Source organism: Electrophorus electricus, chromosome 15 (assembly GCF_013358815.1).
Source record: "Electrophorus electricus isolate fEleEle1 chromosome 15, fEleEle1.pri, whole genome shotgun sequence".
Lineage (NCBI taxonomy): Eukaryota > Metazoa > Chordata > Actinopteri > Gymnotiformes > Gymnotidae > Electrophorus > Electrophorus electricus.
The window spans coordinates 15,263,844-15,282,098 of record NC_049549.1 but is presented as its reverse complement, the minus strand read 5'-3'; the positions used below and the strand labels follow the sequence as shown (position 1 = coordinate 15,282,098).

The 18,255-nt window shown below is 38.4% G+C and overlaps 2 protein-coding genes across 3 annotated transcripts in view; both read right to left on the bottom strand.

The window, feature by feature from the left end:
• Positions 1-1,201: 1,201 nt before the first annotated feature.
• il15l (interleukin 15, like) lies at positions 1,202-12,542 on the bottom strand. 2 transcript variants are annotated; one of them, XM_035534297.1, is made up of 4 exons: positions 12,281-12,542; positions 4,530-4,577; positions 4,188-4,304; positions 1,202-2,015 (listed from the first exon to the last, which is right to left on the bottom strand). In XM_035534297.1, exons 1-4 carry the CDS (start codon positions 12,401-12,403, stop codon positions 1,890-1,892), a joined length of 414 nt encoding a protein of 137 aa, XP_035390190.1. In that variant the 5' UTR covers positions 12,404-12,542; the 3' UTR covers positions 1,202-1,889. The 2 variants fall into 2 exon arrangements, with proteins under 2 accessions (XP_035390190.1, XP_035390191.1); XM_035534298.1 differs by having other exon boundaries at positions 4,188-4,301.
• Positions 12,543-16,613: 4,071 nt separating this feature from the next.
• plekhg2 (pleckstrin homology domain containing, family G (with RhoGef domain) member 2) overlaps positions 16,614-18,255 on the bottom strand; it is a 35,628-nt gene continuing 33,986 nt past the window's right edge. The window contains 1 exon segment of the mRNA XM_026997666.2: positions 16,614-18,253. Coding sequence (XP_026853467.2) covers positions 16,912-18,253 — 1,342 coding nt within the window. The 3' untranslated portion in view covers positions 16,614-16,911.

Genomic DNA, 18,255 nt, shown 5'->3' with positions numbered 1-18,255 from the left:
AATTTCTCATTTGCTTTCGACCCTTGCTGGACTCCATACTCCTGTAAAGGTAGGATGTAGGTATGGAGAAGGGGATTTTTTTTTTTAAGTATAAAGGTGGTAGAGTCGGATTCCCATCAGCTGCTTCATAGTTAAACTTCAGTGGGATTTATTTCATGTTATTGGTGGATTCAGTTCACTAGTAGGCTAACTGTTCCCCTGAATTTGGTTTTGGTACCACAAATCTTTTAGGATGCCATTTTCTTCTGAGGCCCAAGGGGGAGTTCCAGAGACCCTAGTCAATAGCCCTGGGTTAACATGGACTTTCCTAACAGCTCCACACTTTACATCTCCCTTTTTGATGTTTGGTGAGCCAATCTGATTTATTCTTGATGAAACTTCATTGAGTTCCTCAACATTCTGTGCTCAAGGTACTTAAATATAGTAAAGTATTACGTTGCCGGTATAAAACTAAAATAATATCTTACTTTTCTTAGAAAACGAAGTGTTAATTAGCATTACTGGCAATATTTTAGGACGAGAAGGACACCGCTGAGAGAGGCAGAGGCAGGAAATGAATGTGGCTTAGAGAGAGGTGGGTCAGGAAGGAGGTAGGCGTAGACCTGTCCCATTGCATAATAATTCATGACGTTTGCATACCCATGACATTTTACATCATGGGTAAAATTTGCAGTTGGCTGTTATTCTTAATATTGTTAAGAAATAGTCATGTTTAGGCCTGTCTAACTTAGCTGTGAGAATAAATACATGACCTCAGCAAGTACTTGGGGTTCTTAATGGATTAGTTCCAGAGGGAGGTAAGTGTCCAAAAACCTTCACCATCTGGTGTGTCTCAGAGACCTGGATGAGAAGCACTTACTTACAAAACAGGCTTGAAAAGAAGTCTCCACTGGTCCCCCATACTGTTTTACCTGTCAGTCATAAACAACTGTTTTGCCCTTGATCTGAGTCCTCCCAATAGCATTCAGATATACTGACACTATCCCATCTAGAAAGCAACCCAAAGATCAGCCCAGCCTACGTAATTATACTTCAGCTCCTTTGCGCAGATCACAGGCAAAAAGAAACAACCAGGGTGCTTTTCACATTAGCAACGCTGTGAGTTTCTGTCTGTATAGATTATTATCAAATATAACAAAGGTTTGAGAAGGCATTACTTTGTTTTGCTGTATGATGTGTTACTTCATAAAATGACACAGAGTAACCTCTAATACCTCTGCTTTATTTTGAGTGATTTCTTTCAAAGATGTTTCCATTGCATTACTTCCAGCCATACCTCACAGATACCACTAGCTAGAGTTGTAACAAACAGTAGGCAAAAAAAAGTAAATAAATGAAGAGCAATAATTACAACACTTGACATTTTGAAAGGCTTACTGATGGCTAGTACAGTAAATCTCAACTACGTCAGGGTAGCTGAAGCAGCAAAAAAAAAGAGAGAGAAATAATCTGCCATGCATATGCTGCAGCTTTGGTGAGTTTAATGTGTCTTACAGCTTGATGTTTAAGTACCACGTAATGTAGCCGGTACACATTCAATTTCAATAAATTTATTCTCAAACATAAAAACCTTTAACACAAAACTTTTCACAAAGCCAAAATAATTACAAAACATGAATTTTGTCTTGTCTGCTGCTTTTAATTTATTTCACAAGGTTAGTCTTCCTGGAGGTACTTTGGAGTCAAAACTGCTTACTACAACAGGGATACACTATATTTTTAATTCTAAGTTATAATATAAGGTATGAAATACAATCCTATGCTGAAAAACATGACAAAATCTATTGTTATTTAAACAAAATTTATATGCTGCGTTTATGTGTGTTCTTTCACTCTGACCAAAAAATCCAGTCTAAATCGTCAGCATGTTCTAGAGATAATGACTCCATCTACCTAGAGCATGCATCCTTTGAATTCATCATTTGCAAAACATTAAGTAAAGTGTTTAGGAAAATCTCTGCTTTTTCTTCTTTGTAGACCTCACAGTCTGGACAAGTCTTCATCTTGTCTTGCAACTGAACATGGATATTGAACACAGTAAGTAGGTTTCAGCAAAACCAGCACAGCACTATGTCAGATTATGTGAATTATTAACACCAAAATTGTACAGTCATGGTACAAAGAGTAACTGTCTTAAACTTAAACAACATTGTGATTATTACTATTATCCCAATATAAATAATGAATGTCTTTCAGTTGCTAGCTGTCTATATTCAGTGGAAGAATCTTCTGATTTGCCAAACTTTGTGAAAAGCTGAAAATTTGTGTTGTTATAGCCAATGCATGGTGAAAACTTGTCTGACTAATTAGGAAATTAAATACTTGGAATGCATGAATTAAGACAGTTCATGCTTGAATGATGTTTGCATAAAAAAGATGCACCGTATGTCCAAAACAATTTTGCTTTGCTGGGCACCCATTCTTCTCATGCAGTCAGGAAGAGGGCACATTTCATGATGTACATATTTAGATTCAGATAAGATATGCTCACAAGTTTTACCAGAGTACTGTCTAGATACGATATATATTTTAACTATATGTTACTCATATTATTGAGTCAGGCAGCTACATAAGAATGGAATAAAAAGGCCTTTTGCATAGCTCCAATGAACAATAATGTGTATGGTGTATTGCAGAACTAGTTTTGAAATTATTGAAATTATTAAGTGCTTTTTCACACTGCTGTGATTTTTCTTGGCTCAGAATGCAGCTCTGTAATCTTGGCAGGACAGCAGGAAAGAAACCTCAAAATGCTTAAGGTTAAAAATTGCATCAGAGGATGAGATTTGTGCTTAATGTATGTCTTATGCACAGTGACCTGATGTGCCACCCGTTCGCTCCTTGTCACACTCCCTACCTGTCCTTGTATCCTCTGTTTATCTGCCCTCATGTGTCTACTGAATTTTAAAATAGACAAGGAGAGGATCCCAAGAGTGGAAATGAATGACAATGTGAAAGTAATGGAAGACAAGCAATAGGTTTGCACCCAAATTATCCAGTGACCACCATTAATTTAAAAAAAAAGGAATGATGCTAATACAAATGTTACTAATGGCTGCCATGTGCGGATGCATGGGTGTAATCAAGTTATGTAATTTTGTCAAGTCCCTAGTGAAGGGGACACAAAGAAAATGTTATCATCCTCCACTTCTGTTCAGTATTAGACCACTACTTAAAAGGGTAATGTTGAACGTATTTCTGGGTCAGAAGGAGAGGAGCATACAAGTGAACATAAAGGAATACAATTTGACTTTTGGGGTGTGTGAAGCACCCTTGCCCTTTTTGGGTCAGCAGCAAATTTCTGAATAAATTGTGCTGATTATGGCATAACACTACAGCAGAGTGCTGCTACTGAAATAGTAGTAGGCTTTATAGAGAGTTTAGAGCAACAGCAATGTTGTGACATGCTGACAGCAAAAGCCAACAACATTTGAGAAGGGTAGCCACTTCTCAGCCTATAGCCTAAACCTAGGTCTGACTATCATACAGTACTAAGCCTATAAACCTTATTAAATTCACTTAAAATATGAAAATAAACATTGAATTTAAGTACTTTTTTAGGTAGATTCTACTCAGAAAATGTCATTAAACAATCTACTACGTTCAGCATTGAAAGTTATAAATAACTTTTTCATATATATTGTGAGGGAAAATGCTTAATGCTTGCTTAAAGGAGGAAGTAAGGAATATGTGACCTTTAAGTGACCAGTCTCAACTTGACCAGTCTGCAAGAAAGGTGAATGGAGAATGACAGTTATTGTTTAACTGTTGCTGGGCAGGGGTACAGTAGCAGCGAATAACAACTTGCTTTTAGCAGGAAAGAATGTTCAAGGATGGTTGGGAGGCCTGGCAGCTGGAGTCATGATTTTAGCTCATGAGAGAACAGCGGGGAATGGTGGCAGTATATGAACTCATGTGAGAGAGAAGTTTGGGGCTTCTTTCCCTCGATGCATAAGGGACAGAACCAATAAAGCTCACTCATCTGCACATCTGGCTCTAGTCCTATTGATTTTTCCTCCACTATATATATATATATATATATATATATATATATATATATATATATATATATATATATATATATATATATATATATATATATAAATAAATAAATGTGTGTGTACATATATTTAATATGGCAGATGCCAACTTCATTGTTAAGATTGTTTCCAAAATGTCATACTCACTCGTATTCTGAGCCCCAAGAGCATTCTGGGTAATGCAGAAAATTTCTTCTGAGTCTCTTCAATAAGAACTCGTGCTTCCTTTGCAAAGCATGTTAGCATGGATTTGGAACAGTTCTGCTGAAGGAAGAAGAGAACTCTTTGAGGACTCAAAGGCAAGAACACCAGAATACTTCAGGACCAACTAAACTTAAAATAAACACTTTGTCTGTTTTGAATTTACTGTCCTTGTATTCACTTATTACATATGAGAATCTTATTATGTGTAATATATGCATATGTTAATTTAGGAAACACATTTCTAATTCTATATGAAATACTATATAATACATGCAAATCACATACCTCATAATGATTTAGGGTTGGGGTATATAGCTTGCAATCATACAATTCCTGTTGTGATAGAAGAAAACATTGTTGTCATTTTTAAAAAGCTATATTGTTATTGTTAATATGGAATACTTAGCATTGATTCCTGAGAAGGGAAAAAGCACGATGCAATATTGAAAAAAATATAACTTTATGCTCTTGAAAATGATACTGCATATATACATTTTTTAAAAAGCTCTCAACTCTTATTTTTTATCAAAATGTGCCTATTGGCTTGCTGTTACAAATTTTTTGTCCACACCGTCAAATTCATTTTCACCTATTATACTTATAAGAAGTATAGTAACCCCTAATTTTCACACAGAGGCCAAGTAACAGTTACTTTCAATACACATACACACACACACACACACACACACACACACACACACACACACACACACACACACACATATATATGTATATATATACCTTTTTGTCTATATTTTTAATGTACTGTGAAATGCAATTCTAACTTTCATTTTAACAGCAATCAAGATGTTTTTAAGTTGAGGCTGAGGAGTTATATATCCTTTAGCATGGTTGCTTCTGAAGGCTGTTGGGTCATTGGGGTTGTTGCTGAGGGATATTTAGCTGATGGGGATCATTTTGTTTGAGGGTTATTTAGCTGTGAGGTAGTTGTTTCGCAAGTTATTTGTCTGATATGAATAGAGCCCATTGAAGATCACTTGGCCATTCATGGTTATTTGGTTGAGAGAGAGTTGTCTATGGGGCAATTGAAATTTAGGTGTTATTTATTTGTTGGCATAGTTGTGGTTGAGGGCTATTAGACTAATGTGGTAGTTGAAGGGTATTTTGGTTGGTTTTGGTTTTAATTCTGTTGTGTACTGATTCTCTACACATTTCCTTTGGTACTGTCCATTCTTCTTCCTGTGCCCCTCCAGTGAGACTTTGCCCAGCCATGCTACACTGAAACACACAGCAGCACAAGTGTATGCAAGCTACACAATGCAATAGATCTTATAAATTTTTTCATTGCGCTTGGTGATGTAAGGCTTGGATGCAGCTGCTTGACCATGGAAACCCATTCCATGAAGCTCCCTACACACTGTTCTTGAGCTAATCTGAAGGCCAAATAGTTTGAATGTCTGTAGAGATTGACTCTGCAGAAAATTGGTGACCTCTGCGCAGTATGCGCCTAAGCACAGGATACACAGCTCTATCCCCCATTTAGGCCTACTGACTTGTGCTTACTTAAGTGTTTAAATGAGTGGCTGAGTGAAATTAAACTCTGGATGGCAAATAACCAGAAAATGAAAACAAGCTCTTAACCCATAAATTACTTGGTAAGAGTCGAGATCTCTCATTTGGGATACTGCAAAGTTAAGATACGCCTGGAAGCTTAACGACGTCTTAGGCTAAGCTACAAACAGGAATAACACATGCTTCCCATGGATGCAAGACCTAGTGGCAGTGTTAGCACTAATGTGAAATTAAAAACAGATGAGACAATGACATTAACCAGATACAGCCTCTTTCACTGAGTCCCTCTTGTTATCAGTTCCAAACGACAGAATGTAATAAAACTAGTTGTTTCATTCTATGACCCAGGAGGCCTATTCATGTTTCCTAATAGTAAAATTCATAGTTCTGTAAAAGCCCTGTTTTTTTGTTTTGTTTTGTTTTTTTGTAAACAACCCATTAAACAGCCCATCCTAACTGGTACAAATGCCATCAACTTTTCCAAGTGCATGACAATTATAACTATATACGGGGGGATTTATTTATTTAAAACACTGTAGTTGTGTGGTAAGCCATGTTTCTTTTAACTAGGGGACAACTAATGTACATTGTACATGTTACAGTACTTTGGTTTAGCTAGTCATTCATTTCACTGTACAAGTAGAGACAATAGCTTATCTGTTGTAATTTGGATAAGACATCCTCCACTGTTCATCAGTGGTCAGTTTCCTACAAATGTATTTTGGCTGGATTTTTATGTGGCTGAGTACACTCAGTCCACCAGTGAAACAGACACTGACACCAGTGCAACACCCACAAAGCCATTAAAAATGTAAAGCTTAGTCAACTTTCAAGTAAATAAATAAGATCAACTTTTAGGCTTAACATTAAAATTCTAAGTTGAAGCACAAGCTTCTCAAACTAAGTAAAACAAACACATAAGATAGCAAGACATCTAGGTGTAGCAAAGCAGACTGAACGCATATCTTCCCACTCCATCATACTACCCTCTTTCTCTTCAGGAAGCACACCTGTATGCTTTCATTTGTCTCTTTCACATCCTCCACTTATCAAGGGTCACACCTAAAACCCTCACCTGGGGTTCCTACTGGGCTTCAAACCAATCCCACTCAGCAGGGTTGGTGATAACAGCCAAGTCCTGACACCATTTGTATCAAAGGCAGAGGACAGCAATTAGGCCTCCTGACTTGAACCTAGGTCTTTCAGGTAGCAAACATGTGCTTTGATCACCAAAATAAAGATCCAGTTCTCTTGCACTTCAGGAGGTGACTTCAGGAGGCCTAATTGCCTAATTGCTAGACTTGAACCTAGGTCTTTCAGGTAGCAAACATGTGCTGTGATCACCAGAATAAAGAGCCAGTTCTCTTGCACTTCAGGACTGTCTCCATCACTCTACACTCTCCTTATGGGCTGATCATCTCCATCACACCACACTCTTCTTTAGGAGGTGACTGTCTCCATCACACTACACTCTCCTTATGGGCTGATCGTCTCCATCACACCACACTCTTCTTCAGGAAGTGACTGTCTCTGTCACACTACACTCTACTTAAGGGGGTGATGGTCTTTGTCACACTTGTTAAGCTTAGTCATTGCACTGCACAGCAATTTCCACTCAAACATTAACAGACTGGACTACTGTTATGCCTGACTGTCTGGCTGTACCACTAAGTGCCTAAACAAGCTCCAGCTAGTTCAAAACACAGCAGCCAGAGTTCTTACTAGAACTAGAATGTTTGATCACATTACCCCCAACTTAGCTACATTACTTTGGCTCCCAGTACAATTTCATATTGTTTATAAAATACTTTTAATTTACATAACATTTACTGCATTTTGCAGACGCCCTTATCCAGAGCGACTTACCAAATAAGACTTACTTATAAAGTGTATCCTAGTCAGTACAGTAGGTTACAGTTCAAAATACCATTGAACTAGAAAACGTTTGAAACACAGGTATCAATGCTGATACCTAAAAGTGCAAAACACATATAAGCTCTATCTCAGACAATGATAAGTGCAGTAACAAACAATACCCTACAAGAAATACTATTGTAGTTACTAGTTTCAGTTACTCAACATAGGTATAGGATCAATGGTCTTTTAAATATTCCACAAATAGATGGGTCTTCAGTCTGTTTGAAGATTGCATGGGACTAGTTGTGCTGCTGTATTCTGGACAAGTTGTAAAGGTCTAATGGCTCCTAGAACTTCAGATGGTGATACCAGGAAGTTCTCAAAGGAAACTGTGAGTTCATGGTAAGGGCTGGAAGTTTCTGAGATGTACAGTCATGGCCAAAATTTTGGGGACTGACACAAATTTTGGTTTTCACAAAGTTTATTGCTTCAGTTTTTTGTCAGATGTTTCTATGGTATATTGAAGTACAATTATAAGAATTTCATAAGTTTCTTTTATTATTTTTATTGAAATATACATCCAGTTTAAGCAAAGCCTTAATATTTACAATGTTGACTCTTCTTTTTTAAGGCTTCTGCAATTCGCTTTAGCATAATGGATATCAGCTTCTGGGCAAAATCTTGACTGATGGCAACCCATTCTTGTCTTATATTATTGTTTGTCCACCCTGTTTTTGAGGACTGACCACAGGTTCTGAATGGGATTGAGATCTGGAGAGTTTCCTGACCATGGACCCAAAATGTCAATGTTCTGTTCACTGAGCCACTTGGTTATCACTTTTGCCTTGTGACATGGTGCTCTGTCATACTGGAAAAAGCACTGTTCAACAATCCTGGATTGCTGGAAGCTCTTGGAGGATGTTTTGATACCATTCCTTAATCATGGTAGTGTTCTTAGGCAAAATTTTTAGGAAGCCCATACCATATAAACATCTGACAAAAGGATCTAAAAAAAAACTGAGGCAGTAAACTTTGTGAAAATCAAAATTTGTTTCAGTCAATTTTTGGCCACGACTGTACAGAAACTCAATTTTATTGTGGTTGAGCTTCAAGTGGTGGGCAGTCATCCATGACGCAATGTCAGTCAAGCATGCTGAGATACAGAAACCTGCGTGTCATAGGGTGGGAAAGAAAGAGTTAACTGGGTGTTATCAGCATAGCAGTAGTAAGAGAAGCCATAAGAAGATATTTATCACCAAGAGAACGAGTATACAAAGAGAAGAGAAGAAAGCCTAACATTGAGTCCAGGGGAACACCAGGGGAGAGTCAACATAGCTTGAATGTCAATCCTCTCCATGTTACCTGACAGATACAAATCATTGAATGGTCTTGACCCGCAGTACCTTAGCGAGCTCCTTGTGCATTTTGACCTACCAGGTCTGCTTAGATCAAAAGGTGCAGGCTCTTTACTAGTACCAAGAATAAGAAAATCTACTGCAGGGCACAGAGCCTTTTCCTATAAAACTCCTATAAAGCTCCCACACTAACCTTCCTAATTCAGACAGTCTAAATATTTAAGGCTAGGCTGAAAACCTGTCTGTATATTCAGGCATTTTATTAATTACTTCCCATCTCAGGTAATGCCGTAGATCTGGGAGTCCGTGGGCATGGAGAGTTCTGCTAAAATGGGATGTTATGATGCTGTCACTTCTCCTCTTTTTGCCACTCAATTTTGTTGACTGAGAGTGGAGGAATGCTGGTGCTCCAGGATGCTCTCATGCCTGTTTCCTTCTGGCTCTATCATAACGAGATCTGCCGGAGTCCATCTTTGCACATCACAGTTCACTAATTTACACATCTTTATACTTGGACTTGCTATTGTGGTGTCTGTTGTCGGATGGAGGAGGATGGACATTTGAGTCCTGGTTCCTCTCAAGGTTTCTTCCTCATACTATAGGTAGTTTTTCCTTGCCACTGTCATCCTTCACTTGCTTACTGGGAGCTTGGACTTGGACATGTGTAAAGCTGCTTTGTGACAATGGCAGTTTATGAATAAATTTGACTTAAATTGACATAGCCCATATATACCCACAAGTCTTGTTTATGTGCCTTTTAGCATTTAGGATACAGTCGCTCATAGACCCCAACATTACCCTTGATAAGACTTAACAAATTTCAGTTGTAACATCATATAAACCATTGACATGATGATACAATATAACTGATGTTTGATATTACAGCCAATAAATATGGCTGTTGACTTGTCCAGCATTTTTTACACTGTATGAGGCAGAACAAATTATTAATTAGCAATCCTCATTATCACCATCACAAAGATCCCATCTTACAATCCAATAAACTAAATTATTAACCTAAGCTAACTCCAACAAAACAACTAGATAAAGTTAGCAAACATAATGTTAAATTAACTTTAATCAAGTTTCTTTCTTCTTCAAGTATAGGCATACTATAAGAACTAAGTATAATGTTAGTATTGTTTTATCATGGTTGTTTCAAAAGTCTACATGGAGATCGAAATTTTATATGGGGCACATCCCATACACAGTGCCCTCAAAAAATTCTAGTAAATCTGAGCAAAACAAACTGTAAAATCCATTCATTATTGTTTATCCTTTTGATTCTTAATTCAAAACATTAACACGAATCTAAACATTATTTGAATTACAATAATTGATAAGAAAAAATTGATAAGAAAAACTTTTTAAATTTTATCATGAAACAAATATTTTATTGAATCTATGTGAGCCACATAGGCAGCCCAAGAAATTGTCATTAGTGAAATATAACGGAAGTATATTCCCATTCATTTGACCAAGTGAGACCACATGCTGAAGCAATGATTGACACTACATCAGACACTCCTCACACAGTGGATTCTTGCAAATGACATTAGGAAGATTAGTTGGAGCTGCAAGAGCCTATATTTTTCACAGATTATCTCTCATGTACAACTGTCAGGACATAATCACAATTTTAGCAAATGACAAAAAGTTATTTTTATACAGGTTACCTGCAGCTGCTTTAAAGCAAATGGAGATTTTAAGAATCTGTCTGGAACATGACATATGTCTATATTGACTCCACACACAGTGAGTAGAAGGGTTCAAGTGGACAAATAGACTCTAAAGATCACATCAGGGGAATTGCAGGTTGTGGGGTCAGAACATCTCCCAGACTACAATCAGACATCTACATAACCCCAAGTTGTGTGGGAGGGTTGGCTGAAGAAAGCCTCTGTTGTCAAGGATCAACACACTCAAGCGCCTACAATTTGCCGGATGTTGCTGGAATTTTCAGTGGCATCATATTTTGATGACACCAGATACATGGTATCATGGACTCCATCAAGTATCTTCAGCTATTAAATAAAAATCTGATTGCCTCGTCCAGTGGGTTGGTAATCCAAAGCATGCCTCAACATCAAGACAAAAATAGTTCACTGATCACAGAATCAGGATGCCATGACCATCTCAATACCCTGACCTAAACCCCACAGAAAACCTGTGGGATGAGCTAAAGAGGAGAGTCCACCAGCAGGGACCCTGAAATCTAAAGGATCTGGAGAAATTCTGTTTGGAGGAATAGTCTCAGATCCCCTGCCATGTGTTTTCTGGTCTCATTAAGCATTAGAGGAGAATACTCAGAGCTTTTATCCTTGCAAAGGGAAGTTACAAAGTAAATTGAAGGGGTGCCAACAATTGCAACACACATATATTTGAGATAAATATTTATTTCATTATAAGATTTAGATTTTTTTATTTCAATAATTATTCTTAAAATATAGGTTAGATTTGTTGTTAATATTTTGAATGAACAACCAAAATGATAAGCATATTTTTACAGCCAGTTTTGATCTAATTTTTTGCCAAGGTTGTCAATATTTTTTGAGCAAACTGCAGCTTTGTAAGCCTTCCATACTTCAAAACTACAGCTGCTTTGTGTGCTGCATTAAGCCATTTCAGCAAGGTGGGGTGATACAAGATAAGCAGAGCCTGCTCAATTCAACAAGATGATCAACCACCAACCCGACATTCTGAATCAGCTGAATTACTAAATTCACAGGACATTTTAGACTATATTTGAAGAACTTTTTTTCTGCGCTAGATTTGTAATAATGCATCATAGCACCAACATTTCAGTGTTTGTTGAGAATGACCATCACCCAAATAGCATCCTGTCAGCAATAACCCTGCAGTCAGAAACTAGCCAGTGATGTGCATGGAAACAGATGGGCTACAGTCTGCACATAACTACACAACTGCACTTCTGTAAGGCAGATGCAACAAGGTGGCCTCTGTATTTGTGTATTTGTGTCATATGATTCTTATAAAGTGGGTGTTAAGTATTAGCAATCAGAACTCCCGTGAAAACGACTGTCATGGATTTAGATCATTAGGTGTGTCAGCAGCTAGATAGATAAGTGATTATATAGATTAGTGATTACATAACGAAAGCAAGCCACTTTCTCTTTCAGTTTAGCAAAAATAAACAAATAAAACAACAACAAAAATTCAGATGAATGGTTTGAAAACAATTTTTTAAATACCACACATAAATGTAACCTGCTATGATGAAGGAGGGTAATTACTGCAATTCATTAGATAAAGAAACACATCTCGTGATACCATTGGGTGTAGTTTCAAGAATGACTTCACCATCTCCACAGCCTCGATACTGCATACTGGCAAACACTTTGCCTGTCTCAAAAATACGGCGATCAAATAAAGAAATAAGATAGTCGCCTCCATTTAGCGACGTTGTTCTTTCGTCCTTGGTAAAAAATTTTCAACTCCGGCTCACCCCACTGAAAAATGCAGAGTGATAAGCACAAGCGTTTCCATTTTCTGCCAGCTTTTGGCTCACGCAGTTTTCCGCAGCAGAGTTTGGGCGAAACATTTCACAATGCTGTTTTTCCTTACTGACAGATTAATTCCAGAGAACTCCACATCTTCCCTCCTAGGATTTATCTGGAAAAGATTCAAGAGGGAAAGAGAAATCTAGACAGCGCTGCGTTGCCTGGATAATCACTGACTTGTATGTTCTGCCGTCCGAGCTATTTCATGAGAATTTTTCTTTTTAAACAGAGTTCTGATCTGACACATTTCAGATCTGAGTTTAACCCGAATAAATTCACGCGCTAACGTAAAACTGAACATCAGTGTCTACGGCCGACTATTATAAACATTTGTAGACAGTGTTCGACAGTGTTTTGTATTTGTCCTGTCCTGTATTTATTATTGTTTATTTAATGTTTATTTAATGACATTTTTGCACTATATTGGACTGTTTTCACTTCCACTGTTTGCATGTTGTCTGTTGCACCATGGTCCTGGAGGAACATTGTCTCGTTTTTGTTGTGTACTTGTATATAGCTGAAATGACAATAAACCCTCTTTGAACTTTGAACTTTGAACTTTGAACTTGAACTTGAATTGGGAAAAACGTTTAAGGGATACGGCCGGTTTCACCTGAGCAGGTGGGTTCCATAATCTCTCCTGCCTGCCCTATGGCGGCCGCACATTTACGGAGCCAAAGCCGTACTAATAGTTTCGCTGATTTGAAAACAAAAACTGTAGTTGAAAAACTAAAAATTGTAACTGAAACTTCAAGGTATACACAGAAATTAAAAGGCGTCCAGGTTTTTGTACGTGATGGCCCATTTTTCTTGAGACTCTATCTTTTGGGACTGTGTACCTTTTGTTAATTGGTTTTCCTTTTCTAATCCTAAAATCGAAAAACGATCTTATCTTTGATTGATACACTGAATCGGAAATGAAAGAAATGAGAAATGGCTCATTTTATCATTTTATGCACAAGAGCGCAGAAACAAGAATTCGTCCGAATTTTCATTGTCTATAAAATGACATTTTTTTATTGTGAAATGCCATTGCCAGCCTGTGAGGTCACTCATTTCTGCAAAGCCCTCCAGTTAAAATAAGAGTCCTTCAATTTGTGCAGATATAAACTGACATTGTTTAGCAAAAGAAATCATGTAAAAGTTGCAAGATGTATACGTCATTATAATGAAACACTGTGTTCATATGCCATTATCAATAGGCCTATATCTGCTAATAAAAACATGTAATTGCCATAAACAATAGCACCAAACTAGATGTCTTCCTCATTCGAACCGATCCCAGTCATGTCATAAAATTAAATAATAAAATAAGTGCATCTCTCGATAAGACACTGAAAAAGATTGTCACTGTCCAGTTGTTAAATTGTGTAAAATCAGTATTTTTAGGCTTCGAGATAGATTTATCTAGATACGTACAGATACTATGCAGAGTGAAGATAACGCTCAGGCCCCAGTACTGGAGCTTCGAGCGGTGTACTTAAGTAGCCTATGACGTCCTTTTTAAAAGTAATAGATATGTTTAAACGCACACGTGGTTATTTAAAGGCTTTTTTTTATCTACAGTTAAGCAGACGTCATTGTGCAATGTCATTCTGCTAATGCGCATCAAACCGTGTTCCTTAATCCAGAGATTCGTCATCTTCATGGAGAAAAAGAATTCCAGACAAGAGACGGGTTGACTGGTTACTAAATTCGTGCGCCTGTGCTTTAGTTTAACAGTTAAAGTTGCGGTGCCCAGAATCAATGTACTGCGCCAGAATCACGGTAAGATCTGGTCCAAAGTCAGCTGCTGTCTGTCTTTTGAAGAAACGTAGACTTTCACATATAGCTAGTAGTGTGGTATGCGTTTGACGAGAGCATATTTCATTAAAAGTAGGTTTACCCTCAGCTCATTAAGTCTTGATAATCTAAACCAGGTTATTATTAAACCAAGTTTAACACAAATCTGTACAGTGCTATGGATCATCGAGAATGATATCTAGCTTGTAATGCTTTGTAATTCTAGTAATTGCCATGGTACTTCAGCAGTAATGATGATACTAAGTAAATATGGGGTGGGGGGATGTTGGTATCACAGAGCAAGAGTACTATAACTCAGTCAATCTATACACCGCAAGCAAATTTGTACACTTGGTTGATCAAGTTCTCTAGGTTTTTGGAATCTGTCACTGGATTACTTCCTTAGTGGTTTTCGTCTGACAAAGCCAGGTCTCCTCACATAGTCAGTACAGACACAGCTGTGGGCAGGTTTGTCCTTCATCCTCATCTTCACTGCCTCATTAGCAAGTTTAATGTACATCTGTGCATGCAAGTGTTGGGCAAGGGTTTTCAACCTGGGCCACCACTGAGAAGTGATTCCTCCTCTAGCACATCTGATCCAACTGTATCAAGAATTTATACTTAGCTGATGAGCTGGTTGTTCTACACCTTGTGTAAGTGAAGGTTGAATGGATACTCTATAGTTGTGAATAAGAAACACTGATTGTCTTCTGTGGATGTTGATGCAGGCATCTACAGTTGGTAGGTGCAAAAATGTTAAAAAGGCATCTCCTCTATGCATTTGGTCATACTGAGCATTCCTGCTTAGCAGTGTTGGTTCTCGCAGACATAGGAGAAAAGAGGCAAAAGAGAAAAGGGGCAATGTCTAATTTTAAATGTATATTTCCCCCAAGACTGAATAAGATAATCAAGTACATATTGTAGCATATTAAATAAGTTATTAGATTAAAATGGGTTCATGGATTTGTAGGAAATGTAACTTATAAGAATTTTGGTAATTTACACATACACATAGACAAAACCCCTCACATGACAAAGCTTTTTATTTTTAACCAGGGAATAAATTATTATTATTATTATTATTATTATTATTATTATTATTATTATTATTATATGGGCACACTGTGAAGAACTACACACTTAATGTAGTAGATTGATTTGCCGCATCAAGAGCCAAGGTTGGGTGACCTGTGTTAAAGGCAGCATTTATTAAATTACAAACTTGTTATTATTCACATGAACATCTTCTGTCGGCTTTTCCCCCCAGGTTCTTGTTTCTTTTGTACAGATGGCAAACATTAAAGGTTCATATCAAGCACCTGCTTAAGGCATTATGACCACAAAATCCACTGGAGATGATGTCAGTTGAAATGCTGGTAATCTATAAATAAAAAAAATAATTCAACTTACCATTACCTCAGTTATAGGATATTATTAAAGTGCTCTGCAAAGGTATGATGGATTAACTTTGTAAATGGACTTTGTATGCATTTAAAATGAATACCTTGTGTAAAATTCCATTTTAACAGATCCCCTAATAAAACCTTAACACAATGTAAATTTCTTCTCATGAGTTATTTGTCTGAAACCCAGTACTTTTACAGACCACATATGAAACTGTGCAAACTGAGAGAAAAGAGTTAAGTGCTATAAAAAAAAGACTATTTTATAAATAAAAACTACCTATTGCAGCCAATGAAAAGCTTTTTGTGACAGGCTTTGGTTCAGTTACACACAAGGAATTAGAATATGATACACTTATATAAAAAGAACAATAAAATAACACTGCTAAATAGCACAAACCACTTCACTGGTGGAAATTTTCAGAAATCCTGGTTAGAAAGTAATCCACACGTGAGTTGTATGAAAAAAGCACCCTTTGCAACTAAGGAGTTAAAATGATCAGTGATCATAAGCATACTTTTTTGACACCCGTAATTTGTCACCTGTAAAACATTACAGTGAGGTGGACCTGCATCTCTGTATGATTCATTTACTACATGCTAAAGTGCCTGTTAAAGTGTCATCAGAGGCAGAATCGTATAAGGCCTCAGAGAAGTTCCACTTAGAGTTTCTTGCAGTTCTGCAGTGGTAGGCTACAGCCATTTATGCTGACCCTTCTCATGCCCTGGGTGTCTGTCACTGGTGCCAGGGTCTGAGTGAGGCTAACCTGGGCATTAGTGAAGGATGTAATTCTCCCACTTCCAGCAATCTGCAGGTTGACGGTGGTGGCATAGCTGGTTTTCAATGCTGCCTTATTTCCCTGTATGGGCACATTCATTTCTGTTTTTCCTTCTTCCGAGCACTGTCTAAGAGTGTCTTTTTCAGGCACAGGGGTGGTGCAAGCCACATAGGCACAGATAAGACTACTTTGGCATGTAGCATTTCCTAGTTCTGAGTCCTCCAGTCCAGTTTCAGGATAAGAAAAAGAGGGTATATTGTTACATTCAGAATTGTCCTCTGTATTATATTTGGTCAGCAGTTCATGCACATCTGGCCAGGCAATTCTTGGTAGATGTTTTCCACCATGGCTAGTCTTACCAGCAGTCAGCCTAACAGGAGACTGTGGTCCTGGACTGACGCACACTGGGGTGCCATTGTAAAGAATGCCCATGAGGACTAGTTGAAGCCCAACTCTAAGTCCACTGACCATCGTCCATTCTCAGTCCAAGATCTATGCTCATTTCTGGATGGGCTGGATTGCCTTCTTGCCAGACTCACATATGACAAATTGCTACCCCTTTGTTTGTGCTGGCTTTGGGAGGTGTGGGATGCTGAACTTGGAGAGACTCCTGAAAATGGAGAAGCGATTCCATAACTTCTTGATGTAGAATTCACCTCTGCTTTTGTTGGGAATGGAGGTGTCGCTAGTATTGGGTTCCTTGGCTTAGGGCTTGCAATGCACCATACATTTGTAGGAATGCCAATAGGAGGTGGGGAGGTTACCCTAGGACTTGCACATGGAGACAAAGAGCAAATTGAAGCACTCCTAGAAAGCTCTAAAGACAGAGGTATAAAGGGGCTAGACCCACCTTGCCTGAGGGCCCGTGGGTTGGGAGGCTTGGTTATCAATGGACCAACACTGCTCTGAAGAAGTGGTGGAGAACCGATGCGGGTGAACAGAGATGGGGAAGGACAGGTTGAGGGTGACTGCACACGTGAGTTAGGCTCGGAGGATAGGAAGGGGCGAGCAATTCTGTTGTGAGAGGTTACTTGATGTGGATCATGGCAATGAGAAGCTCCACCCATATTTGATGATAATGTTTTTGTACTGGCCCATCCGTTACTAAACAGACTGTTATTGTTGTTATTGTTGTTGTTGTTGTTACCATTCAAACTAGTATGAGGAGACTGTTCAATGTTATCTGACCGTGTGTGTCCAACAGAAGACACCGAGGGGTATGTTCCGAGGGGAGCAGGGGACAATGATTGTTGGCAGCAATAAGGAGGAGGAGACTGTATAGGTGCTGCGCTGGAGCACAGAGTATTAGAACAAAAAGGTGAAGGGGGACACTTAGGAATCTGGCTTCCCAGCCCTACAGTGCCAATTTCAGCCTGAGCACTGTTGTGCAGGTTGGTAGGTTTAGGAGAGGGAGATCTAAGTCTTAGAACTGATGCTGAGGAGGGAGTGGAACTGGCAGTAGGGGACCTGGCCTGGATGCAAGCATTCCTTTTGGCCATGCTTTGAGAGATAGTCTGACTGATACAGGATGCAGCAAGGGACTTGGCGAGGGCAGATGGATTTGTAGGGGATGTGGGCTGTTGAGAGCTTCTCACAGGAGAGGGTGAGCGCATCCGAAGACGAGTGCTAAAGGCAGACAGTGGTCTTGTGTCTACAGAACAACCTAATGGAATGCCTGAAGATTTATCATTGATAGACAGACTATCAGAAGAAGCTGCAGATGCAGAAGATATGTAATCCTGATCTTGATCCCTGGACCAGGGTCGAGTCTGTGGTATCCT

Excerpts from the sequence above, each read along its gene's own strand:
- il15l (XM_035534297.1), bottom strand. The coding sequence starts at position 12,403 with ATGGAGGCGACTATCTTATTTCTTTATTTGATCGCCGTATTTTTGAGA. Across the intron at positions 4,305-4,529 it reads CAACCCTAAATCATTATGAG|CAGAACTGTTCCAAATCCAT; the intron begins GTATGTGATTTG and ends TTCTTCCTTCAG. Across the intron at positions 2,016-4,187 it reads TCTTGGGGCTCAGAATACGA|TTGCAAGACAAGATGAAGAC; the intron begins GTGAGTATGACA and ends ATCCATGTTCAG.